The sequence below is a fragment of the Solanum dulcamara genome, chromosome 7 (assembly GCF_947179165.1).
Source record: "Solanum dulcamara chromosome 7, daSolDulc1.2, whole genome shotgun sequence".
In the NCBI taxonomy this organism is placed as follows: domain Eukaryota; kingdom Viridiplantae; phylum Streptophyta; class Magnoliopsida; order Solanales; family Solanaceae; genus Solanum; species Solanum dulcamara.
The window spans coordinates 48,390,794-48,417,731 of NC_077243.1; the positions used below are offsets into that span (position 1 = coordinate 48,390,794).

The 26,938-nt window shown below is 37.4% G+C and overlaps 2 protein-coding genes across 6 annotated transcripts in view; one reads left to right on the forward strand and one right to left on the reverse strand.

Annotated features, from left to right (window-relative positions):
- Positions 1–2,156: 2,156 nt before the first annotated feature.
- LOC129896897 (cyclin-dependent kinase E-1-like) overlaps positions 2,157–26,938 on the reverse strand; it is a 35,672-nt gene continuing 10,890 nt past the window's right edge. The window contains exons 6-16 of one of the 5 annotated variants that reach the window (XM_055972886.1): positions 25,727–25,796; positions 25,529–25,623; positions 25,361–25,394; positions 25,198–25,282; positions 25,004–25,081; positions 19,378–19,425; positions 18,749–18,781; positions 17,617–17,725; positions 3,121–3,339; positions 2,933–3,039; positions 2,157–2,545 (exon numbers count right to left, since the gene is read on the reverse strand). In XM_055972886.1, coding sequence (XP_055828861.1) covers positions 2,971–3,039; positions 3,121–3,339; positions 17,617–17,725; positions 18,749–18,781; positions 19,378–19,425; positions 25,004–25,081; positions 25,198–25,282; positions 25,361–25,394; positions 25,529–25,623; positions 25,727–25,796 — 840 coding nt within the window. In that variant the 3' untranslated portion in view covers positions 2,157–2,545; positions 2,933–2,970. Of the gene's footprint in view, positions 2,607–2,932; positions 3,040–3,120; positions 3,340–17,616; positions 17,726–18,748; positions 18,782–19,377; positions 19,426–25,003; positions 25,082–25,197; positions 25,283–25,360; positions 25,395–25,528; positions 25,624–25,726; positions 25,797–26,938 lie in introns of all 5 variants that reach the window. The other 4 variants (XM_055972883.1, XM_055972884.1, XM_055972885.1 and 1 more) reach the window with 4 other exon arrangements.
- LOC129896899 (uncharacterized) lies at positions 10,770–13,287 on the forward strand. The gene is made up of 2 exons (XM_055972888.1): positions 10,770–11,165; positions 11,247–13,287. Exons 1-2 carry the CDS (start codon positions 10,841–10,843, stop codon positions 11,969–11,971), a joined length of 1,050 nt encoding a protein of 349 aa, XP_055828863.1. The 5' UTR covers positions 10,770–10,840; the 3' UTR covers positions 11,972–13,287.

Genomic DNA, 26,938 nt, shown 5'->3' on the forward strand with positions numbered 1-26,938 from the left:
TCATTTCGCCCCCGCAGTATGGCACCAAGGTTCTTCATCTTCGGGCACCTAGCATAGCCGTGAGGACCTCCACATATATAGTAGTCGCTGCCCTTCGTGGCCTGCTCCTTCCTCTCGGCATAGCCATGTCGTCCGAACCTCCTTCCATCAGACTTGTTGGCATCATGGCTCTTGGTGGGAGGGTGTTTCTCCTTACCCTTGCCACAATCTTCCCCATCTTTGGCATGACTACTCCTTGTTTCTTTACCCTTATTTCTTTCATGCCTAAAGTCCGTCAGGGCTTCAGCTTGGGTGATGGTCTCATCGATGGTGCTGACTTGACGACGCTCCAACTCCGTCTTGAACCAACTTTGCAGCCCATCCATGAAGTGGAAGAGCATGTCTTCATCCGTGAGGTTGGGGATTTGAAGCGTAAGGGTAGTGAACTCCTTCACATAGGCATGTATGCTACTCATTTGCTTCAATTCCTGGAACTTGCGTTTGGCCTCATAGATGACATTGTTGGGGAAGAAGGCCTTCTTAAACTCGTCCCGGAACTGCTCTCAGGTGTTGATGGTGCATAGACCCTTCTCGATCTCGGACTCCTTGCGCTTCCACCACAACATGGCCATCTCCGAGAGATATAGCACAGCTATGTTGATCCTCGTCTCATCATTCTTCACTTTGTTACACTTGAAGTAATTCTCCAGGTGCCAAAGGAAGTTCTCCACCTCTTGTGCATCATGAGCACCTTTGAACATCGGTGGCTTGGGAGCCTCAATCTTGGCCTCCCTGTCCGCGATAGACGTCGCGCATCTCCTAACTTCTATGTCTCCCTTGAGTGTTGCCATCTCGGCCTTCACGGTCTCTATCGTGCTTAGCGCGTCCATGAGCTGACACTCCAAGGAAGTGATCGTCTCCTTCATCTCGTACTCGGCTGCCTTGCGCACATCCAAATCCTTTCGGATGTTGACATTCTCCTCAAGGGTGAATTCCTCTAAAGTCTTGAACTTGCTGTCGAACTTGTTCAAGCGCTTGCCCAATATCTCTACGGCCTACCGGAAAGCATCTACCCTTGCGATCCACTCCATGCCGAGCGTGACGTCTACGGGCTCCTCACCTCGCTCATCATCACTCACCTCAGTGGCCAAGGGTGAGTAGGATGTTAGGGCCTCGCTTGGTGTAGGCTCAAGTGGCACCTCATCAATTCTCTTAGAGTTCTTCTTTCCTTTGTCGTGCTTCCTTCCAACATCTTGCTTGACGTTGGTGGCGGTGGTGATGTTGATGTCTCCCTCACTTGTCATTTCCCTTAGTATAACCTTGCTCTGATACCACATTGTCACAGATAGACTCCAACTAATACCTCCGTGCAACACTTGACAACTTACTCACGAGTCTTTCACGATCTTGCAAGCTCAAATAAGCCTTTAAGACTAGATCGCTAAGAAAACGTTAGATTGTAAAAAAGACATGAAAGCTTTTTTGAAGAAGACTTTGTATTACTTGGAAGAATGCTTTGATTTATGAATGATTTGTTACAAATGAATATCCCTCTATTTATACTACTCCTAAGGAGCTTAAGTGTAAATAAAAATTGTTATTCAAGTCCTTCTATATTTACAAAGAAGTCCTTACTCTAAAATTCTCTACACACTCTAGAGAATTCTAAGTCTTTCAAGACATCTCTACAAGAATCTAGTGTCTTCTACAAGCCTCTCTAAGACTCTAGGTTCTTCCTTCTTCAAGATCAAGTGGCGGGTCATAACATTTGGATCCAAAGTAAAATTATTTCCAGAATTATAAAGATTGAATTCTTTCAAAGAACCAATTTTTGCTACCAAAAAGAATAAAAACACACATTAAATCAGAATTACTGGGAAAACTTTAACATGATAACATTGGGGAAACAGAGACCACAATGTAAGAAGAAACATACTACGTGAAATATTTGTTTAGATGAGTGAAAAAAATGAGAATTTAATGGATGTTAAAATGGATTTTTGCAGAAATACATTACCGTCTTCAGATGTTATTTTTACGAGTTGCTGAAGATTACTGGAGGGTATCCCAACTCATGTACCTATCATCTGTAGGTTCATTCCGTACTTAATTTGTCTGATTTTTTAACTATACCGCATTTTTGACATTTTCAATTGCAATGATTTTTGACAAGGCAATTCCTACCAATGAGTGCATTTTGCATGCATTCTTTACTTTAACCAGCACAGAGTTGGAGGAATGAACAAAAATAGTTCGAAGAACCCTGCGTTCTGGTCTTTAATTTTCTAAATCAAAGGGATCTTCCTTCAGTAAAGACGACATACCCAATACATTGATAATTGGTTAGTGTACATACTATTTGTATACACAACTCTATAATAGATAGGTGGCTCATCACAGAGCTGACCATCGCTATCACTGATCTCGTTAGTGACTGCTGATATATCTGATCCACAACACAAGTTATTCCTTATGCAATCATCTTTGTCTGAGACACTAAATAACATTGCTGTCTCCAAGTCAAAAATAATAGTGCCTGCCTGTCAACCTTCTTCAGCTTCATCTACTTGTGTCCATTAACATTCAGAAATTAAGTCAGCTTCAGAAATGTTAATCCACCAGCTACGCTAAAAAAGAAGACAAATTATTGTTTTCCATGACATCATAGCCCTTTTAATCACAAATGCAAAGGCAACTTTACTGTTCTTGTGAACAAAACATAACATGAAATTCAAAAAAAAAAAAAAAGGTCAGCATCCCAGAGCTATTCAAAAAATCCCAAAATTAAGAGGAAAACATGAATTTGAAAACGTCATGGACCTACTGTCATTTGCCTGCTAGTTTAGCCACTAGAGACAATAAGAGGAGAGATTCACTAAAACAGACAAAAAATAGGAACTTTCTACGTTCAGCGGGGAAAGGGAAAAAACAGATGAGCTAATACAGAATATACCAGAGTTGTATGTGCATGATTGTCTATGAAAAAGACTTTCAGAACCGTCTAGATTTCTGTTGTGGAGGGTATCCAGGCATTCCCATTCCTGGATCTTTCCTTCTCATCTGCTTGAAATCAAAAGGCATCAATCAATTTAGGGATCAAAACTACTAAACGTATAATAATGCAAGGCTGACTAAAGCAACCTGCTGCTGATGTGCCTGAGCAGAAACACCACGCTGCATGGGCATGTTTCCTGGGTTCATTCCAGCACCCATGCCAGCTTGAGAAGCAAGATTATAGGCAGACATGCCCTGAGGTGGCATCCTTTGCATGTTGACCATTTGCATCGGTCGGGGTACAGATCTAGTCGGCATAACATGGGGACCATGCATGCCACCAGATGTTGCATTTCCAGATGATACCTGCCCCAACAAATAGTAATATGAGCAAGATGCAGTTGACCAATACGGCGTCATACTAGACCTTTAGAATGACAATGTGACTAGAATACATAAAAATTGCAGACACCACAATAATCCACATATGTTCAATGTTTTAACTAATATGGAAGATACATGATAGAATAGGAAAAGGTGTACACAATCCTACTTAGAATAGGATTAGAAATAGGAGTAGTTTATAGTATCCTACTTGGTAAAGGATTGTTTTATAGTGTCTATAAATAGGGTCTTTATGTAATAATGTTCTTACACAATTCAATAATATGTTTCCCCTATATTTCTCGCAATACCTATGGCCTTTTTTCAAGAGCATGAAGATTTTTTTCTGTGACAGAAAAGAACAGGTCTTGGGGAAATGAAATCAGCTTTTGAATCTATGTGAAGATTATCTAGAAGGCATTATTAAATAGGACTTCTACCCCATGCAACCACCTGCACTGTACGAACATAACCCATCTAAACACTTGGTGGAGACAAATCAAGCCTAGTGTGCTCTAGATTGCTCTTCATGTCCTAATCTTGTGAAATAAATGCCATCTATGTTGAAAGGAAGGAGATTATCAGGCACCTATTGGGGATTGCAATGTCACTGACCAACTATGGAAAATATTCCTAAACCTTGCTGGTTTAAAGTGGGTAATGCTGAGGATCACAACTCAACTACTTCACTGTTTGAAGCAGAAGGAAAAGGAAAAGAAAGAAGGCACTGGGCAGAACATCATACCTGCTTTCACTCAGTGAACAGTGTGGAAGGAGAGGAACCTCAGATGTTTTACAGACAAAGAAAATTCCTTTCTTTGATGAGGTTTTAGTTTTATTAATAGAAGTACCAAGAAGGTACATTAAAGTACAACAAAAACAAACCGCCCCTACTTGAGCTTCTAGAGTTCTAGTTACACATTTCCTAACAAATCCAAAAAGTCCATATTTTTCTAGTAAACACCTCTTACGCCAAAACAACAGATTGTGCATAAACAGATTTTTTACTCAAGAAATATAATCGTTTTACTCTCAAAACAAGCACTATTCCTTTGTCTCCAAATAGTCCAAAAATGCACAATGGGATGGTCCTCCAGAAATGCTTGTGGATCTTTGTTGTCTTCTGCCATTACCAGCTATCCAATATACTCCTAACAACCCCACAAAGATTCAAGAAAAGCTGCCAGTATTGCTTCGCAATTCCACAATGAACAAAGAGTTGGTTAACTGATTCCAGCTCTTCTTCACATAGGTAACACATGTTGCTTAAAATGAATCCTCTTCTTTGAAAGTTACCTTGGTTAAGCTTTTTCTAATGACAACCTACACAAAACAGGCTACTTTGACAGGTGCTTTGGTTTTTCATAGTGAAAAGTTTGTTTCTGCAAAAGATTGTAACAGTTTTTAATTACTTGTCCAAACCATGATATCCTCTTTCTACCACTGTTTAACTCACTAACTGAAGTAGTTGTCCAACTTCTTCCATCTGCCATCATTAAATCCTCTTCTAAAATTCAACTGCCTCCCACTGGAAGAATAATACTCTAAAAACTTTCCTCCTTTGTTAGAGGAGCAATTGTATAGGGTTGGAAATCGGTTTTTCAAGATTACCTCCCCACCCACATTTCAGACCAGAACTTGATTTTTACACCATTTCCCAGCTTCAATTTAGTGTTTTGTTGATAATCATTCCACAACCTACTAATGTTACTCCAGACCAACTCTGGAAGAATTTTGAATGATAGGAGGGCTCCATATATACTTCTTCACATATTTGTCATTTATCAGATTCTTCCAAGTACTTCCTTTTTCCATCATTATATTTACACCTAAGTTGCTCGGACTCGGTTGTGGGTGTCCGATACGGGTGCAGTTCTAGAGGCCGGATAATTCATGATCTAAATTTTAAGATTCGAGGTACGCATCCTGGTTGGATACGGGTGTACGGATTCATCTAAAAATAATTCAAGTATCTAAAATGAAGTTACAAAAAGAAGCCTAAATTATGTTGGACTGTTTGGAAGGAAAGGAATGCATGAATTTGTTAGAGCAAGTGTGGATATATAATTATTATTAAGTAGAAATGCATCTCCTTGTTGTTTTTGGGTGTAACATTATTGCAAATAGGGGTGCATATAGGGTTGTTCGGTTCGATTTTTGCACTGGCTTATTAGTTATCGGTTTATTATATGTGCTAAACCACTACCGAACCAATAAGAAATCGGTTGATTTGGTTCGTCTTAAAGGTTATCAATTTATCCTATATAAAAATTGAAACAAAGGAGTGGCTTTTATGTACTCTAACAGTGACTTCTCGTCCAATGGCCTGATCCCATGAAATGACATTGTTGTGTTGGTGGAGAATATAGTTGGTAGGCGATGTCAATGGTAGTTGCGGTGAGCGGCGAATGGAAACAAATGTTTAGGGGCAAAGGAATTTGGGGGAGGGGGGCGAATAAAATGGCATATCGGTTTATTCAATATAAAAGTTAGACAATCCGTTCCCAAACGAAAAATCCGTTAATTATAAAATTCTAATCCACTCCTGAACCGTTCACCTATAACAATAATCCAATAACACCTTTCCAGTTTGATTATCGGTTACTTTTTAGTTTTGAACACACCAAATTGCTAATGCTATAGAGGTCATGATAAAGACTTTTTTTAGTTCATTGCACATTCCGTAGTGGTGTTGACCTGTAAATATTTTTAAAGCACCTTCTAGTTGCGAACATTTCAATATAAATATCTTTTTAACAAAAAAAAATATGTGCCTAATTATGATTTCACCCTAGCTTTGTTTTGATTTCAGATGTTATTGTATTAGTCTCAAATTTCTCAATAACCAAATCCAGAATGGTTCCACACCTATGCCCATGTCTAGTCAACACGGTTGTGGTACCAAAAGTGAAGAGTCCACACCACTTAGATTTCCACAGCCATTTCTGCAATAGGCTCTTATTATGAAGTCTCATATTTCTAACCCCCATAATTCCTCCTGCATTGCCTTACCATCACATAGAAATTTACTACTTAGGGATCGTTTGGTTTGAAGACAAGTTATGCTGGAATTAGTTATTTTGGGATTAGTTGTGCTGGGATTGCCTTACCCTCACACGTGTTTGCCCATTGAACAAAAGTCGAGCCCGCACGTGAGGAGGCGTGTTAAGAATTTAATTAAATAAAAGTGTTGTCTCTAATAGCTTAAGATTTTAGATGAGATGGACACACACTTCAACATGATATCAGAGCAGGCAAAGGTCATCAGATCAAATCTCACTGCCACCCATAATAAAAATAAGAAAATCATGTGCTTGGCCATGACTAAAAAAAATCTTACTGATAAGCCACGTATATTCCATACTTATTCAAGGAGGAGGAGGCAAAGAAACGTAGAAGATCCGGAGGATTGAGCAGTTTCTTACTATTATTAGGAGTTATGGCAGTTCTTTATGGTTACTAGAAGTTATCTGTCTTTATATGTCTTTATCCTAAGTAGTTATAGTTGTCTATTATATAATAATAGATACAGTAATGTGTAGGGGTGGTAATATATCTTTTATATGCAGAAGATTGTTCTACGAGATACGAGATACTTGTCTCTCTTTGTATTTTCTATTGCTTTTATCCAGTATAAAAATTCAGTTTCTATCCTTGGTATCAGAGCAATAAGATCTGTCATGGTTAACACACAAACAAACGCTTCCCACAGTAAACCCATTATGTCGAATCATGATCAGATCGGCCAACAATTGACCACTATAACAGCGAAATTGGAAGCCATAGATGCTTTGGTTGCTGATGTGGCAGCATTAAAAGCACAAAATAGTAGGAATCATCAAGGAAAATCTAAAGTTTTAGCAAAGGAGGGCGAGGTTGATAGCACTTGGAGGTATCAAGAAACTTCTCGGCGTTCGCAAACAAAGATGGACACCCTTAAGTATGAGGGAGGAGATCCTCGAGGGTGGATTCTGAAAGCAGAGAAGTATTTTCAATATTATTGAACACCTCATGATTGGAAGATTGATGTGGCTTCAATGTCTTTGGAAGGAGATGCATTGGATCTTTTTGCTTGGATCAAAAGTGAAAGAACCATTTATTACTGGGATGAGTTGGTAAAAGTGCTGCAAGAAAATTATGGACCCGCTGAGTTTCAAAATCTAGATGAATATTTGTGTAGCATCCAACAGACTGTATCAGTGTTCGAGTATAGGCAGGAATTTGCAAAACGAGCAGTGCATGTGCAAAATTAGCCAGAGCACTGTTTGCTTAGAGTTTTCCTTAGTGGGCTCAAAGAAGACCTTTGTGTGGATGTGAGGATTCACAAGCCTCGATCTGTGTATAAGGCAATGATTTTGGCTTTAGAATATGAAGGAAAATAGGGACCAAATCGGTCCAGTAAAGTACCCTCTTGGCCTTCAGTAACACGGCCTTCATCAATCGAAAAATCTACCCCAGCCGCTCGAGAATCCTTTAATGTTCAATCATCCCGTCAACTAGTTACACGACCTTTTCAACATCCATCGCTTCCAAGCACTTGCTGAATTCTGAACAACAAATTCGGCGAGAAAAAGGCCCATGCTATCGATGTGGAGACAAGTTTGCTCCTGGTCATCGCTGCAAACCTGGGACTTTTGCACATTTGGAGTTATTGCAAGAGGAGAACAATGTGCAAAGTGTTGAAGGTAACCAAAATGAAGACATACCCCCTACTAATTTGGCAAAAATCTCCTTTCATGTAATTTTGGGCATAGAATCTGCTACAACTTTGAAACTTCAGAGCACTCTTTGTACGCGTAAAGTGATGAATGTTGGTGGACAGCGGCTCTATGCATAATTTTGTGGCTGAAGAACTTGTCACGGGACTTGGGTTGGCAGTCCAATATGTTCCCACCTTTGGTGTCCAGATTGGCAATCGTGACATTGTCAAATGCAACCGAATTTGCAAGGACTTGTCAGTCGAATTTCCTCAGTTGGTCATCACGCAAGATTTTTTCCCTTTTCTTATTGGTGGAGCAGACATCGTGTTGGGCATACAATGGTTGGCGTCCTTGAACACAATACAGGCCAATTGAAATAAGATGTTTATAATCTTCCAATTGAATGGAAAAAGTTACAGATTGCAAGGAGTTCCTCAGAAAACACACACACCAGCATCTTTCCAATCGTTGGTGGCCACAACCGAATATTCAGGTGACATCTCTACTTCCCATGTGATACAACAACTCCTTAGTGAGTTTAATGATGTGTTTTCAGAACCCAATTCCCTGCCTCCTTTTCGTCAATTCACTCATTCTATCCCCTTACTTCCAAATTCAAAACCCCCCAATTTACGTCCATATCGTTATCCTTTCTATCAAAAGACTGAAATCAAAAAACAAGTCTCTATTTTGTTGCAATCTGGTTTTATTCGCCCAAGTTCCGGTCCATTCACGAGTCCTATCCTGTTAGTTAAGAAAAAAGATGGTAGCTAACGTATGTGTGTTGATTATCGTAGCCTTAATCAAATCACTATCCCAGATAAATACCCTATACCTAACATCGATGAACTACTTGACGAACTCCATGGGTCAACCATATTTTCTAAGATAGACTTGCGTTCTGGTTACCACCAAATTCGTGTCAATCCTTCTCAGTGTTGTGAAAAAGCGCTAAAGCGCTCGCTTTAAGCGTGAAGCGAAGCGAGGCGAGGCACTAGCGCTTCAATACTGTGAAGCGAAGCGATATCAGAGAAGCGCGCACTTCATGGGAGAAGCGAGAAGCGCGCTTCATGTAGAAGCGAGAAAAAAGCTCGCTTATTTGTTAAAAGCGGCACTAAGGTTTTTTAAAAAAAAAACAAAACTGTAAACTTATAATTAATTGTTCCAAGCTATTGTGACTTCTTCAAGACTTCGACAGTTCAACCAGGTTAGTTTTTCTTCTTCTCTTCTTCTCTTTTTATTTCTATTTTTATTTCTATTCAGCAGTTCTGTCGTCTGCGCAACTGCTGCGATGTTCTTCTCTTCTTCTCTTCATCACTTCTTCTCTTCTTCTTTTTCTGTTTCTATTCAGCAGTGCAGTTCTGCGCAACTGCTGTTATGTTTTGGCCATTTTTTTGATTTGGGTTCTCAGTGGACCTCTGTTTTGTTAAGCTATGCTCTGTTTTTTTATATCTGTATCATGATTGTTTTTCCTCATAAATCATTTTATTACCAAAAATAAAACCATGAATTACAATCTTGAAGATCACTAAGTTTAAATTGAATAAAAGAGACAATAGATGAATTTAACCTGGTAATATAATTAATCTGCGTGTAAGGCTCTAACATTACCGTCATAAAAAAAATTAACTAACATTTATCATATAATATTAATTAATTTGGTGAACTGAAAAATTTGGTTGAATTTTTTATAGTGATTTTATTACACAAAAAAAGGGCTGCTTTATTACACAAAACAAGGGCTACTTTATTACCCACTGCAGTTGCTTTATTATTTTTTTTAATATTGCTGTAGCTATTCTATCAGGCTAGTGGGCTCAAAGTTCAGTGATATGAAGTGGGGGATGGTTATTAGATGTTTAATTAACTGCATAAAGGGAATTTATCAAAAAGTGGAGCCTATAGACCACTTTCCATGGCCAACTTTTGACTTAAAACCCACTGCAGCAGCTTTATTTATTTTTTTTAATTTTGTTGCAGCTGCTCTATTACTGCTCTATTAATTTTGCTACCATCTGTCAACTGCTCTATTATTGTTTTGACAATTTGACTTGTGTGACTGAATTATTATTCTATTTTTTCTTTGTAATAAGTTGTATTTTCTTAATGGCACAAAAAAGGAATTGCCATGGGAAGTAATACAAAAATCAAATGTGTTTTTTGTGATTTGACATATAATGGCAGAATATTTCGGCACAAGAAGCATTTTATTGGTGGTTATAAAGATGTTAAAGTGTGTCCAAAGGTCCCGAATAGTGTGAAGGAAGAAATAAAAGAGTATTTTACGGAAAAAAATGAATTTAAAACTCAAATGAATCCTGAAGCATCCATGGTTAATCTTGTTGATGATGATGAAATGGATGATGAAGTTGAAGTGAATATGCCAATGGGGCCTCCCTCAAAAAAGAAACCTTCAACTAGTGAAAGTGGGTCATCCACCGCTAGCAATGTCAAAGGTCCTCTTAATCTCTATTTCTCGCAAAAACCAAATGAAAAGAGAAAAGGTGGACCTATTGATCTAGAGGCTTCTAGCAAGATTTTACGGGATCGTGCTGTATCTGCTTTTGCTAGGTGGATGTATGATGCAGGATTGCCTTTCAATTGTGTTAACTACACCTAAAGTTTTGGTGAATTCATTGAGGCAGTAGGCCAATATGGCCCTGGAATGAAGCTCCCCACCTATCATGAGGTAAAGAGTTCCTTATTTAAAAAAAGAGGTGGAAAAGACAAACAAAATTGTAGAAGATCATAAGGTTCAATGGAAAACATATGGTTGTTCCATTATGATGGATAAATGGACAGCAAGAAATGGGAAAATGATCATCAATGTTTTGGTGAATTCTCCAAAAGGGAGTGTGTTTCTTGAATCTCATGATGCTAGTGACTCTTCTACTGATTCTAATAAGATGTTTAACTTATTTGAGAAGACTATCTTGAAAATAGGCAAGGAAAATGTGGTACAAGTTGTGACTAATAATGCAAGTGAGAATAAAAAAGCGGGTGACATGTTGAAGGGAGTGTTCCCGCATATTTTCTGGACTCCTTGTGCTGCTCACTGTATCAACTTGATGTTTGGTGACATTTTCAAAGAGGCCCCGTATTCTACAGGTGAACTTGAGTCTTGATATTTAATGTTCTTTTTTAATCTTCATGTTAGTTTTCTTATTAACTATTAAATTTTTTGAATAGTTTTTGGTAAGGCTGTTAAGATACATTCTTATATCAGTCAAAGGGCACTGTTGTTGAATATGATGAGGAGATACACAAAGCAAAGAAACTTGGTAAAACCTGCTAAGACAAGATTCGCAACAGCTTTTTTGACATTGCATAGTTTTTATATGCAAAAGAAAAATCTGAGAACCTTGTTTATGTCCACTGAATGGAATGAGAGTGTCTATGCAAAGGAAACTCTTGGGAAAGAAGTTGCGAGACACATCATTAGTCCATATTTTTGGAATGACACTGTTCAAGCACTTAGAGTTGGTGGTCCTTTAGTTAATGTACTTCGTATGGTAGATGGGGAGAAAAAACCACCAATGGGCTACACTTATGAAGTCATGGATAGGGCCAAAGAAAGTATTGAAAAGGCATTCAATTATGATGACAGGAAATATATGAATGTTTTCAAAATCATTGATGCAAGGTGGACGGATCAACTTCATCAACCTTTACATGCAGCTGGACATATTTTGAACCCGGGGCTCTATTATAAAAATAATGAGATGAAGACTTTAACTGAAGAAGTGTGGTTGGGATATCATGCATGTGTTGAGAGGATGATCCTAGATAAAACTTTGCAAGACAAAATAGGGTATGAGCTTGGTGTGTACATAAAAGCTGATGGGCTACTTGGAATTGAGTCGGCCATTAGAGCTAGAACCTTAAGGTCATCAGGTGAGCATTTCAACATTTAACTGTTAGAGCTTTAACTTTTAAGTTATTACATATTAACTTTTAAAATAATTCTTCTACAGTTGAATGGTGGATGCAATATGGTCATAATATCCCAAACTTGCAACAATTTGCTATTAGAGTGCAAAGTTTAACTTGTAGCTCATCCGGTTGCGAGAGAAATTGGAGCTTGTATTAACATGTGAGAACCTATATTACGTTATTACTAAATTAAATGGTATCTTAGTTGTCCAAAGTCCTCCCATTAATTACTTTCTACAAATTCTATACAGATTCATACTAAAAAGAGAAACAGGCTTGAGTTAAAAAGCCTGAATGATCTAGTGTTCATCAAATATAATAGAACATTGGTGCGTCGCTACAATGCTCGCAATACCATTGATCCAATTTTGTTGGATAATATTGATGATGCAAATGAATGGTTAACTAGAGCATCCCAAAATCATGAAGATGAAGAAGTATATGAAGGAGAAGGTCTCACTTATGGTGAAGTTGCTACGGCTAGTGGTGTGGAGGAGAATATTTATGGTTTTAGGGGGAGTACTTTAAGGGGCAAGGAAAAAAGAGTAGCTACAGGTTCAAGTTCATGTTCAAAATCAAATAGAAGTAGAACTCGTGTTGATGAGTCCTCCGATGAGGAAGAAGATGAGGACCAAGTAGAAGTAGAACCCTTGTTGATGGCACTTCAAGAGTTTGAGGATCTTGTTGAAGAATAGGATTTTGCTCTCTTTGTGATTTGGTTATGCATTTGCTTTATATGTTGTTACTTATGAGGATTATTGACTATCTAGTTACTTTTTAATCTAAGTCTTTTGAGTTCTTGATTATTTATCTATGCATATTTTATATTTTATATTTTTATACTAAATAGCGTTTTTTCTGAAAAAAGCATGCGCTTCGCTTCACGCTTCTCGCTTCTGTTAAGCGAGCCCCCGTCGCTTTTTTCCGCTTCTCTCTTCTCAAAACACTGATCCTTCTGATATTTCTAAAACTGCTTTTCGCACTCATTCTGGCCATTATGAGTATGTTGTCATGCCTTTTGGCTTGACTAATGCTCCATCTACCTTCCAAGCTGCCATGAATGATCTTTTCCGCCCCTACTTGCGCAAATTCATCCTTGTCTTCTTTGATGATATTCTAGTATATAGTCCTACTTCCCAGCAACATTATGAGCACCTTCGAACAACCTTTAGCCTTCTGTCTAGTTGTTCTTATTTTGCTAATCTAAAGAAATGTTTATTTGATCAAACCTTAAATTGGGTTTCTAGGACACATAATATCAAGTGCAGGAGTGGGGTTGATCCTGAAAAGGTTGCTGCTGTCTTAGACTGGCCATTACCTAAATCTGTTAAGGAGCTATGTGGTTTTTTGGGCTAAACTATATATTACCGCCGCTTTGTGCATAACTATGGCATGTTGGCTCGACCTTTGACTGACTTGACAAAAAAGGATGCATTTCATTGGAATGATAATGCTACAGTTGCTTTCAACCAATTAAAAGAGGCTTTGATTTCAGTTTCTGTATTATGTCTTCCAGATTTCACTCAATCTTTTACAGTAGAATGTGATGCTTCTACAACAGGAATTGGTGCCATTTTATTATAAAAGGATCATCCCATTGCATACTTCAGTAAAGGCTCGTCTTTTTCTAACAGAATCAAATCTGCCTATGACAGAGAACTCGTAGCCTTGGTGTTGGCTCTGCAGAAATGGAAACATTATTTATTGGGGCGTCATTTTTTTGTGAAAACTGATCATTATAGTTTGAAATTCTTATTGGATCAGCAGATTACCACAGACGAACAATGCCTTTTGTTGAAGCTTCTGCTTTTTGACTTCACTCTAACTCATAAGTCTGGGCGTGAAAATATAGGAGCAGATGCCCTTTCTCGCAGACCACATTCTGCCAGTCTTTTGGCTTTGGTGGTTCCTGTTTCCATGGATTTTGGAAATTTGCAAGCCAAGTTACAGTCAGACCCTTGTACAAAGGAATTTATTTACAGAAGCTTGATGATCCCACTTCTCTTCCAGACTTTCAGATATCATCTAATCTTTTATATTACAAGTCCCAACTGGTCATTCCTGATGATTCTCCTCTTAAAGCTAAGATATTAGCCGAGGTTCACGATTCTCATGTTGGAGGACATGGTAGTTTCTTAAAAACTCTCAAACGGGTTTCAGAGAGTTTTTATTGGTCCCAATTGAAGAAAGATGTCGAGCGATATGTCCAAAACTGCTTGATATGCCAGAAAAATAAGTATCAGACACTTGAGCTGGTCTTCTACAACCTCTTCCTGTTCCCGAGAGTGTTTGGGAAGATATTTCACTAGATTTCATTGTCGCCCTTCCAAAATCTAATGGATTTGATTCAGTATTGGTGGTAGTGGCTCGTTTCAGTAAATACAGTCATTTCATTGGCTTGTCTCACCCATTTAATGCTAAATCTGTTGCTAGCCTCTTTTGCAAGGAAATTGTCCGCCATCATGGCATCCCACGTTCTATTTTGTCTGATCATGATGTTGTTTTCCTTAGTGCTTTTTGGGAGGAGCTCTTTCGCCTCAGTAATACTCGTCTTCACATGGGCACGTCCTATCATCCTCAATCTGATGGCCAAACAGAGTTTGTTAATCGTTGTTTAGAGGCATACTTGCGCTGCTTTGCTCATGACCAGCCTCGCCAATGGAGTAAGTTTCTTGTTTGGACCGAATATTCCTTCAATACCGGGTTTCACACATCTACTGGTTGTCCCCCAATCAAGATTGTGTACAGACGAGATCCCCCTTCACAGCATCCTTACCATCCAGGCGACACCAATATTGCGGACCTTGAAGAATAGATATTGACTAGAGATGCTATGCTAAAACTTATGAAGGACAACCTTGTGAAAGAGCAATCTAGGATGAAAGCACAAGCTGATTCTAAGCGCAGAGATCTCTCTTTTAATGCTGGTGATGCTTTCCTTTTACGTCTTCAGCCATATCATCAAAAATCCTTGGCCAATCGTCCATTTCAGAAGTTGTCACCTCGTTTCTTTGGCCCTTACAAAGTCATTCGTAAAGTGGGTCCTGTTTCCTATGAGCTTGAACTTCCAGCCAGTTCTAAAATCCATCCTATTTTCCATGTTTCTCTCTTAAGGCCTGCGCTTGGTTCTGACATTCCTTTCCAGCCGCCGGAACTACCATTAAATGATGAGGGCAAGCTCATTCTTTCACCTGCACATGATTTAGATCATCGTTGGAGACCACCAACAGCCAATCCTCAACTTGAGTTGTTGATTCAATGGGTTGGTCGATCTCTCGAAGAAGCTAGCTGGGAAAAGTATGAATTGCTAGCTACTCAATTTCCAGATTTTCGCCTTGAGGACAAGTCGTCTTTCCAGGAAAGGTGCACTGATAAGCCACGAATATTCCATACTTATTCAAGGAGAAGGCAAAGAAATGTAGAAGATCTGGTGGATTGAGCAGTTTCTTACTGTTATTAGGAGTTATGGCAGTTCTTTATGGTTACTAGAAGTTATCTGTCTTTATCCTAAGTAGTTATGAAGTAGTTATAGTTAAAAAAAAAGGGCAGCCCGGTGCACTTAAGCTCCCGCTATGCGCAGGGTCCGGGGAAGGGCCCGACCACAAGGGTCTATTGTACGCAGCCTTACCTTGCATTTCTGCCAGAGGCTGTTTCCAAGGCTTGAACCCGTGACCTCCTGGTCACATGACAGCAACTTTACCAGTTACTCCAAGGCTCCCTTCAAAGTAGTTATAGTTATCTATTATATAATAATAGATACAGTAATGTGTAGGGGTTGTAATATATCTTTTATATGCAGAAGATTGTTCTAAGAGATACGAGATACTTGTCTCTCTTTGTATTTTCTATTGTTCTAAGAGATACGAGATACTTGTGTCTCTCTTCGTATTTTCTATTGCTTTTATCTAGTATAAAACTTCAGTTTCTATCACTTACCTGCACGTAAGGAGGCGTGCTTAGAATAGAAATAAGTAAATAAAAGTGTGTTCTTTCTAACACCTTAAACTTTTGGATGAGATAGTCACATACATCAACAAAGACTTTGGAGGAATGTGTTAATAGGACAACAACATGTTTAGTATAATCCCACAAGTAGGGTCTGGGGAGGATAGACCTTACCCCTACTTTTGTGGGGTATAGAGATTATTTCTGATAGACCCTCACCTCAAAAGAAAAGTTTTCAACACAGGATTGTAAAAAAAATTAAGGCATAGCACATAAACGTGCCCTTTAATTTGGCCTCAGCTAGCATCCATGTCCTCCAAGTTTGGGTGAGCACAAGTGGGCACTTAAGCCATCATAAAGTTGAACAAGTAGACACATACATCCTACAAAAAAAATTGCATTAGATTTGCCATGTAGGACGACGCGTGTGTCTACTTGTTCAACTTTATGATAGTTTAATTGCCTACTTGTGCACACCCAAAGTTAAGAGGGCATAGATTGAAATTTTTTGAAAGATTGTAGTAATGGAAATAATGTTTGACACTAACTCCAAATAATAATAGTATTTATATAAATTAGGACATATGAGTATTTATAAAACAAGTTTCAGTATCTCAGTATGTTTGAGAAAACTTGTCACCAAGAACACATGTAGCCCATTTGAAGGAAAACAAAAGATTCAACTCACGCTTAAACGGTGTCCACAATAAACAAGACATCTTCCAGAAATCCTTCCCAAGATTGCTTCACCATGAAACAATTAGTTAACCTTCTTCTTATCAAGTTTTTTCTTATACTTTGGGATCAAAATAAGTTTTACTACAGTTTAGGAAATCCTCCATGGTTTACATAAATCTGAAATTTGTATCGAGCAGGATCCAAATATATACTTTCTATTTTCCAACTTGGATAGCAATATTGGATAAGACAAGACTCTTAGAATATCCAGATTAGGGCATGTTTGGATGGGCTTACATTTTTTATGGCTTATAAGCCATAAGCTAGGAATTCTAAGAGGTTGTTTGGATTGGCTTATTTTAAGTAGCTTTTATCTTTTAAGCTCCTTTTTATTTTCGGGGGTGTTTGGGAAAGACAAAAGGTGATTTTAAGCACTCACATTTAGGTCAAAAAAGTACAACAATAAGGTAAAAGCCAAAAGTTGGGTTTGATCAACTTGTGGCTTTTGGCTTTTAGCTTAGAAGCTACTTTAAAAAAGTCAATCCAAACACCCCCTAACTTGTGACTTTTGACTTAGTTTTGTTATTTTGTCTTAAAAACAAGTGCTTAAAAACACTTTCTCATTTTACCCAAATACTACAAAAGTGCTTAAAAGATATTTTAGTTTGAAAGCACTAAAAATAAGCCAATCCAAATAGGCTAAGCAACAGCACAGAGCACCTATGCTGGCTGAAATTCAAAGTTTAAAATTTACTTAGAAAATCCCATTCTAGCTGAAATGCAGAACAACCATTCTAGCTGAGCTGAACCAATTCAATTTTACTTAGATAATAGTTTTAATTGATTGATTGGCTTTCTCGAGTTGACTCCAACACTAGCAGTTTTTTTTACTGAAATTTAATATATAGGAAATCAGAAATATATCAGTAGTAAATAAACACCAAAAATAAACCAGCAAGCATAGGGACATGAACTTAGTCGATGTACAGAATTTTATACTTACTGGCTGAGAAGTTTGAAGACTAATGGTTCCTTCAAAGTCTGTAGTTGTGTCCACAGGTCGAGTTGGATAATTCACAACTTTTTCTCCAGGTTGTGGTGGTACAAGTGCACTGTCAAAATTAAGCAGATTTAATGATTAACAGAAATAACTAGCTTAAAAAAAGACAAAGTAGTCTCCCTGAAATGAAGGAAAGATGAAGCATCCATAAGTGCTACAGCTCCACATTTCAATAACTATAGAAAAACCAACACATTACCATCCAAAAGTGTTTTCTCATAATGATGGTCGACAAGAATACAAGGGATGAAATGTTTGTTGTTGAGTTACAGAAAGTCAAACATCTTCCACATAGGGTCAAATGGGTTTAAAAGAACATGAACAATCCCACTCATTATTTTATAGTCATAGTTCTACGAAAGATGCTTGGATTCAGTATCAGAATCCGCGCTGGGAAGCCATTCTCACTCTCAAATCGGTATTCAAATCCATGTGTGTATCCAAAATCGGGTTATTCATACCAAAAAGATAAAGAACACATATTCCTACATTGGTTTTAAAAGAGTATCCAAAAGGGTTTATAAGGGTTTTGGGAAACCACCCATTGTCTTAAGGACTCGGACAGGCACAATCCTTTTCCGTCTTGTTGATGGATATCTCGTTTGTACACGTCTTCTCTTTGTTTCCCAGTCCTCTAGTGAATTACAGACAGTTCAAAATTGGTCAAATCTTTTGATGATTCCATCATCTATGATTGAGTTGCGCCCATTCTTGTGTTGGCTTCGATCCCAGTGATCAAGCAAGGGGAAGGGGGAGGGGGAGAGAGAAACAGGTAATAGAAACTGGGTATTTACATGTACCTATTAAGTAGAAAATCAAAGATAAATGGCTATATCAGCGTAGGAAAGCGTCAACGTCAAGAGTGGATAGAATATTCCCTTTGTTAGAATCAATGATCAATAAGGTTATATATGTTTTAAATTTTCAGTAGGTGTAAATGGATATAAAAAGGTACAACTTGTAAATGTCAATTTTCATAATAATTCAATGTTCTATCATATGATCTTATCAAACTAGTTTAATGAAACTTCGTAGATCAATTGTTTGCCAAGAGACTGGAAAGGTGTGTACTTACTTGCGGCCAGGTAGAGGTTCCATCCGAAAGTACCTATAAACCAGAAAAATAGAAAGCTTTAACAATAATACTTGGCAAGCCTCCACCCATTATCACAATATATCAAAAGAACTCTAGGCCTTCACCTTCCTGGTTTAGGAACCATGTAGGAAATAGTAAAACCAATGCAAAAAGTAGGATTCCTCTATTTCATATTTTCATTTCAAGAAATTTCCAAGATCTTGATAAGTGTTCGTATAAAAAGGAATAAACCCACAAAACTTCACTAGGCCAAATACTATTCCAACTTTCCCACTTCAAGGAGAAAATCTATTAGCAAGAGAAGTAAGCCCAGTGCTTGAAGGATGGGAATAGGACATCCAAATGGTAAACTTTGTTATCTGGGCAGGTGACAACAAAAAATAGATAAGTAGTTAACTTTATCTATTCTTTTGATCAGAGATGTATAAGATAATCAAGTTGTGAATACGTATGAACCGTTTTACAAATTTATTTTCTGATGATATACGTCCGTCATTTTCAGAACCATTTGTAAGTGAACAACGCAACAGAGCAAAGTGTGTAGGTGGGTGGGTAAGGGTGTGGGCTGGGGGGGAGGGGGGGGGGGAATCGAGATGGAGATTTCATACTCATGCTCGAGAGCTTGTGTTGCTGTAATTCTTTTGCGAGGATCATATCTGCATATCAGATGACATTAAAATATAATATTGATCTCAATTAAATAGAAGTTTCTGGAATATAAATAACATGTCAACAACAATTGGGCAACAAACATTAGGGCATAAAACCAAATGCTAGTATTATAATTTAGTCGGGCATTTAAAAAGAGAGAAAAAAAAAGAGAAGGTGGGTACTTCTATCATGTATATCACCAAAAAAGTTCTATGAGACGAGTATTTACAAAAACAAAAGCTTCCTTATATAGCTATGTAGGGTATTCACAAACGCCATCATATGGCCTATATCACTTACAATTAGATTTTAACACCAAAAAGATAAAAGGTATAAAGCATGTACATTTCTATAAGATAAAGACACCATATATCCATCAAAACATCTTTTGTTCTTTTTTAAAAAAACAAAATATATGGAAGTTGAGGCGAGATTAGATGGAATTGGTTGTGCCCAAATGCAAATAATTCATATATCTAGGCTCGAGGTTCCAGAAGTATGTTATGATAGAAAAACAAAAGTTCACAAAATCAAAATAGGATGGTTGAAAATGCAAAAGTCCCACCGAAGTGTGATGAAATAAAGGATATTTAACAAAATAAAAGCAAGTTCTATAGAATGGTTGTAAGACTTAGCAAAATTACTCCCTCTGTCCTAATTAAGTTTCTTACTTTCCAATGTCTCTTTCTATATTTAGTAAGTTTTTCAATGCCAACCTCCTACTTGGCAAGTTTAAAACAACAAAATTTAAACGAATTCACACATCTTTAATTAAGACCACAAGATTCAAGTCTGCCTTTATTTCTTAAACTTCGTGCCAAGTCAAACTAAGACACTTAAATTGGGACGGAAGGAAAGTATATGGGAGTGAATGTTGGTGCAATGGCCCTGAAAATTTGACAAGGTTTTAAGACTTTAAAGTGTGCTGACAATTATTATAAATAACATTTTGGATACCAAGGAGGATACGCACTAGCACAATATCACTTCGACAACTCATGCAAGCAACTAGCCTATATAAATGTAAAATCGGGTAGCAAATTTTTGTGGAAATTTTGAGTTGGTGGTTTGGAGCTAAAGATATTACATATGCGGCTTAAAGTCAGTTCAGAACAAAGGGTGCAAAAGTTCAAAAGATACATAATGATGAGTGTTGACATCACGTGCATGACACAGTGTAGTCAAAGGCGCGCTTAAGCCCTGAAGCGAGGCTCAAAATGTATTGAACGCTTTGCCTCGCTTTATGTGCGCTTCAGTGTCGTCATCAAGGTTCTAAGGCAAATTTTTCCTTGCCAATGGGCCTCTTCTTAAGACGTGACACTAAACAATTGATATTTCACTTTATCATAATTATTTTTCAATTTCTTTGTCATATATTTGTCATTCATGTTTATAATTATTAGTCTTGGACTAAACATATATATTTGTATTTTTTCTCCCTTTGTGCTTTTTTTCATTGAAGCCCATGCTTTATTTGTGCTTTGTGCTTAAAGCCCCAATGGACCTTAGAGCTTTTTTGCGCTTTTCACCTTTTGATAACACTGGCATGACAGCTCTAGAATGAGAAGATTTTAGATCATCTTGAAAATACTATTGTGAATGGTCACCACATTTCAAAAGGGGTTATTTGCATTGTTGTACATATGTATGTGCATAATGTTTAAATGATGATACTTTATCTTTGTAAAAGCAACCGCACTTGTTATGTTTAAAAATGATAATGCTTAACTGAAATATAATATGATGCATGAGGCATGGTTCAAATAGAATGGTTATATTGCCCGGTGCAAGTTAACGGAATCATGTGCCGGCCACGTCTCAATCCGTTTTGGGTCATGATACCATGCTCACGTTCCAATTTGTTTGTGGGATGAAGTTGTCATATATTCGTGCTATTTAATTAATCGACCACCTTCCTACGTTTTGCAGCACATGAATCTTTACTCTATCCTTAAACTAGAATAGAATCCCAATTCTCTTCCACCCAATGTGTTTGGTTGAACATTGTTTGTCAAAGATCCGATCCAACTCCTGGTAAATACAACTTCAACCAAGTTTATCAAATGCATTTCTTGGGATACTTTCATCTTCAAAAAGGTTACAAATGTTATGATCCTGTTACAAACACATCAAGTGCTTTGTATTTGCAGATATGACATTTTTCGAGACACCCCATACATCTGATCCAACTCTTCAACCTCTACTTCTCCCTTCTTCAACCCCTCCACTTTAGGTCTACTTTGTACAACCTCGACCAAACAAGTAGCTGCTAATTAAGTTGATGATTACATTCATAAATATGATACAAGTACACAAAGTCAACCGAGTGACTCATTACTTACTCTAACGGCATCCCCTAGATCAGTAGGATACTCATTAGATGAACTTGGCCTCCCAATTGTTCTTTGAAAAGGCACTTGTACTACCCGCAAACATTATCATGTTTATAATTCCTTAAGGTATCTCACAAGGCTTTGCTACAAATTTATCCACTGTTAAAATACGCAAGACTGAAGCAAAAGCAATGGCTCATCTAGGTTGGCTTCAGGCTATTATTTAAAAATGTTGTCTTTTACGAAGAGAATTATTATTAAAAAGCATCCCGTGGATGCACAGATTACAAAAGGAGAAAATTGTCAGGGCTAGAACATACAAAAAAAAACTTATAAAGCCATGGAGTAGACATTCCAAAAAGATGGCTAAGTTATTTACTGGGGAAAGGTTAGCCCGGGCTAACCAAACAACTGCCCTCAAGAGAACATATTTGAGTTGAAACCCCATCAAAGCTTCTTCTGTTCCTTTCAGTCCAGATGTACCAAAAAGGGCAGGCAGGGACCATGGTCCAGCTGGCATATGCTTCTCTGACAGTAAAAGGTATGGACCATTGAGACCAAAAATAGCTAGGAACAATATTCCAAAAATCAGTAGCAACTGGATAGTGTACAAAAGAAATGGTTTATATTCTCTGAAGCACTTACAAACGTTGCACCTGTTAACCAGCTGACAGCTTCTTCTGATGAGATTATCCTGAGTGAGACAAGCCCCTTTAAGAGCTGTCCAGGTGAAGCATGAGACTTTGGGGGTAGTTTTTGTCTTCCAGACTAGTTGTCAAGGCTATAGGTCAATCATCTTGTTAGAGCTCAATTGTGTATAACCTGACTTGATTGAGTAAAGACCATTACAGTTGAATCCCCATCTCATCCTGTCTCTACCCTGAAGATTAAGGTTGTATCCCTCCAAGTATTGGAGCAATGTTGAGAGGTCTTTTATTGCCCATTCCCCATTTATCTTGATAATGGTAATTGGGACATAGTTCCTTAAACACAGGATAAGACAACAGATGAATGTCGTTAGGACTTAGGTGTGTATTGTCAATAGAGATGTTGATGGGAGAAGGTTGATCGTCTAAAAGCTAGATTGGTGATTAAAGGATACACTCAGAATTATGATTTTAGTTGTACTAATACCTTTTTCTCCATGGCCGAGATTGCTTTCGTGACCTCACTATCTCCCTCACAACCATGTTTCATTAGCCACTTTACTAATTGGTCGTCAAGTATGCCGTCCTTCAAAAGGTCTACATGGAGCAACCATTAGAGTTTATTGCTCAAAGAAAGTTAAGGGGGCGTTTAGATCAGTATGTCGACGTCAATTTCTTTATCGTCTCAAGCAATCAACAAGGGCATGGTTTGGTTATTTTAGCTCTGTTATTCAACAGTTTGGCATGCTTCGAAGTGAAATAGCTCACTCAATGTTCTATAACTATTTTTTTATAATAAGTAGTGATCATAAAGGCATTATTCATCTTAAGAAGCATCTTATCAATCACTTTCAAACTAAAGACCTGGGAAAATTAAAGTATTTGCTAAGTGTTGAGGTGGCACAATCTAAAAGTAGAATTTTCATTAACAAATGGAGTGTGCTACAAATATATAGGAAGAAACTTGCATGTTGAATTGCAATCCTGTTGATATTTTTACAGACCTGAATTCTAAGATTGTTCCTGAATAACAAAGCCTTTGAAGGACCGAGGTCCTCACCAGAGACGGGTTGCTAAGGTCAATTATCTTATGATCACACAGCCATCTATGTTATTTGTTGTTGGTGTGGTAAGCCAATTTCTGCAAAGCTTAGTTGACAATCATTGTAATGTAACATTTTCTAAGGTACATCAAATCAAAGGTTCAGCCAAACAAGATCCATCTTATGAGGATATAGGACATGCAAGTATTATTGAGGATTCTGATGCAGACTAGGAGTGATCTCCTTTAGACAGACAGTTCAGTCCACTGTACTATGTTTAATGGAAGGAAAACTAGTATTTTAAGAAAGAAAACAAACAAGATATAGTACTAAATCAAACGCAGAGGAAGAAACTGGCAATGGCTTTGGCAACATGTGAACTTATATGGCTAAAGCAACCTCTCCCCGAGTTGAGGCATGCAGGAGAAGCACACATGAAATTGATAATGTAAAAACCAAGATGCAATACACATTACTCGATGTTTCATGAACAAATGAAGCATATAAAAGTAGATTGTCAGTTTTTTCAAATTATATTGAATCAAGGGGGTGTTATCATAAATTTCGTCAACTCTAATCATTAGTTAGCATATACTCTTACAAGATGATTTTGTGGCTTCAAAATGAGTATACTTTAAGCAAGATAGGAACATACAATATGTACGTTCAAAATTGAGGGATAGTGTTAATAATTAAGAAACTTTTAATATAACAAGAGTTTATTCCTGTAAATACGTAAAAAGGCTTAGGACATATTTGACCATGAGAATTATTCACTTTTTCCTAGAAAGCTATATCACTTTATTTGAAAATCAGCATTTGGCCATAAACTCAGTTTTCACTTTCACTATAGTTTCCTTTTTCAAATTTTACCCTATTTTTTCATCTTTATAAAAATGACCCAATTATAAATTTTACTAAATATTATTTTCAAAAACTATAACCAAACAGAACTCCATCTTTAACTCCAACTTCAAAAATTTCAAATAAAGTGAAAATATTTGTAGTAATATGTAGTAGCTCGAATATGGGATTTAATCTATGACATTATGTGACTATCTATTATGAGATATTACTCTTTTAGAGCAGATTTGATTGCATGTTCCAGATAAATTAGTCAAGTTGCGTGATTTTGCTAGTTTTTAGAAATTGGGGTATAAACCATATTTAGCAAAAGTAAATTCAAATTCTAAATATTCTTTGATAAAAGTATGGCCAAAGTCCAAACACAACTCCAACTACAACTCCAATTTTCAAAATTCCAAATAAAGTGAATAATACTGTTTTCATGGCCAAACGCCTGCTTAGACTCCATGTGATTATGCAATTAGGAACGGAATTTACTTTTTTCACTTATATTGTTCCCATTCTCGTCATTATGATTACATAAGTAACTATATTGAATCATTATGTGTAACAGTGTAAGCGTGCCGCCTCTAACAAGGATTAGCACCCCTTAGATATTTAGCATGCATACCATCATCTAGCAGGTCTATTGGCATCACCATATTGAACGCATTAAAAATTCAATGTTGCATTAACTAAGAAATGAGCACATACTCAAGCATCTTAGAAAGGAGGTCGTATGCAGGACTTTTGGGAGACATGTGCAAAAAACTATAAAGTGCAGGATTGTCACTGCAAGGGAAACAATAAAATTTTTAGATGACAACTCCAATTGCTAGGTAAGGATAGCAAGAGAATTCACAACTAAAAGAAACTTTTAATACTAAAAATAGTATGAATGAACCTACTATTTATGTCCTTGAATACGTTGCACATCAGATTGCCAATGCGGAAGGTTTACCAGTGTTGGCCACTTTTCAGGTGTGGGATGTCCTGACGCAGTATGAACTTAGCACAGTGTTCAAACCAAAGTAAAAGGAACATAGAGAATATACAAAAATTCATCCTCACCGAGAACCTTAAATATCTTGTCCAGTTGGTCAAGCTACATTACGAGAATTGTGTATTAGATTATTAAAATGAAAAAAGTTACACGGTAAAATGGATCAAAAGGTATGTTATTGAACCTCCAAAAGGAAAAGAATAAAATGTGATGCTGGAGAGTATAAAAATATTAACCTGGAACGGGTTTGGTGTGCCTTTCACTTCTTGACCTTGAAATAGGGGCTTTAGAGTAAGAAGCTCAGCAAATATACAGCCAACGGCCCACATATCTACATAAACACATTTTTCCCTCTTGGTTGAAAAAGAAGAAAGAATTTTTTTGCTTATTTAGAACAACAATTATCGAAGTTCAAAAACGCCGAAGGGTCATACCAACTGCACTTGTGTAGTGTTTTGCCCCAAGAAGTAACTCTGGTGCACGATACCAGATAGTAACTACAACCTGTCATGACTCCACGTACAAAATTTCAGAGTCACTACAAAGCAGTGATTTTCAACAAAGAAAGGCAAACATGCACCTAAATAGGAAGAAAAGAATTAAGGAATCATCTTTCTAGTATTTAACTTCCATTCCTGCAGCTCAATCAGAAAAGCAATTCGTATCAAAATCCAGGACTGTTGAGTTTGTTCAGAACAAAAGAATTAACATGGCAAAAGTTGTGACAATCAGAAGTAATAGGATGCTGGTCAGATATTTTGCTCATCCTCAAACTCTTCAAATTATTCTCAGTTCGAACACTGCCCATTTTATTAAGTAATCCATCTCATCAGCGGCATTAACACAAAAAAAAATGGTTTCAACAGATCAGTCATATAGACTATGTTATGCATAAATGAATACACACAAAACACACACACACACATATATATATGAAATATGTGTGTCAGTGTAGAAGAATAGATGTCAGCTGCGGGATGAGGGTTGGGGGGCTGTCTTTGCTTTTTGTGAATTGTACCCAAGAAATCCCCATTACTTTACTACAGATAACAAGTGTTATTTGAAAGCCACATGTTTTTGCCTGTCCGTGATGTAGATCAAGGAAGCATACAAGCATCTAGGCCATTCACAAGGGCTCAAACCAAAGCTCTGGACACTTGCAAATGCTCATCATATAGTGATTAAAACATCATTATATTTGGTGGATTGACTAACGAAAAAAATTGGACGAAAAGTTGAAAACACTATCTGGATCGTCTCCACGAAAATCTCCACGTTTCAGAAGCCAGAGGCCACCAACATCTCAAAAAAATGTGTTTTATCTCCCTGAAGGACCCCGCTCTATGGATTATCTCCATGAAGATCTCCAACTTTCTGAAGCTGGAGGCCACCAAACATAGCCACAAAAAACAACCAGATCCACGCTTTAAAGTTGTATCATCGGAGCTTAACAATTTTGGGATGTTTCCTTTTTAGGCCTAGTTGAGGACTTGCCTAGTATAAATGCTTTTTGGCTAAGAGTAGAAAAAGGGCTTACCTCTTTGATGAATATTGAACCAGTGAGAAATGATAATTCTAATTGTTGCTTAAAGACAATTCGAGTAGGTTTTCAAGGGGAATACTATCCACTTGAGAGTTTCCAATAA

Excerpts from the sequence above, each read along its gene's own strand:
- LOC129896899 (XM_055972888.1), top strand. The coding sequence starts at position 10,841 with ATGATGGATAAATGGACAGCAAGAAATGGGAAAATGATCATCAATGTT. Across the intron at positions 11,166-11,246 it reads AGAGGCCCCGTATTCTACAG|TTTTTGGTAAGGCTGTTAAG; the intron begins GTGAACTTGAGT and ends TTTTTTGAATAG.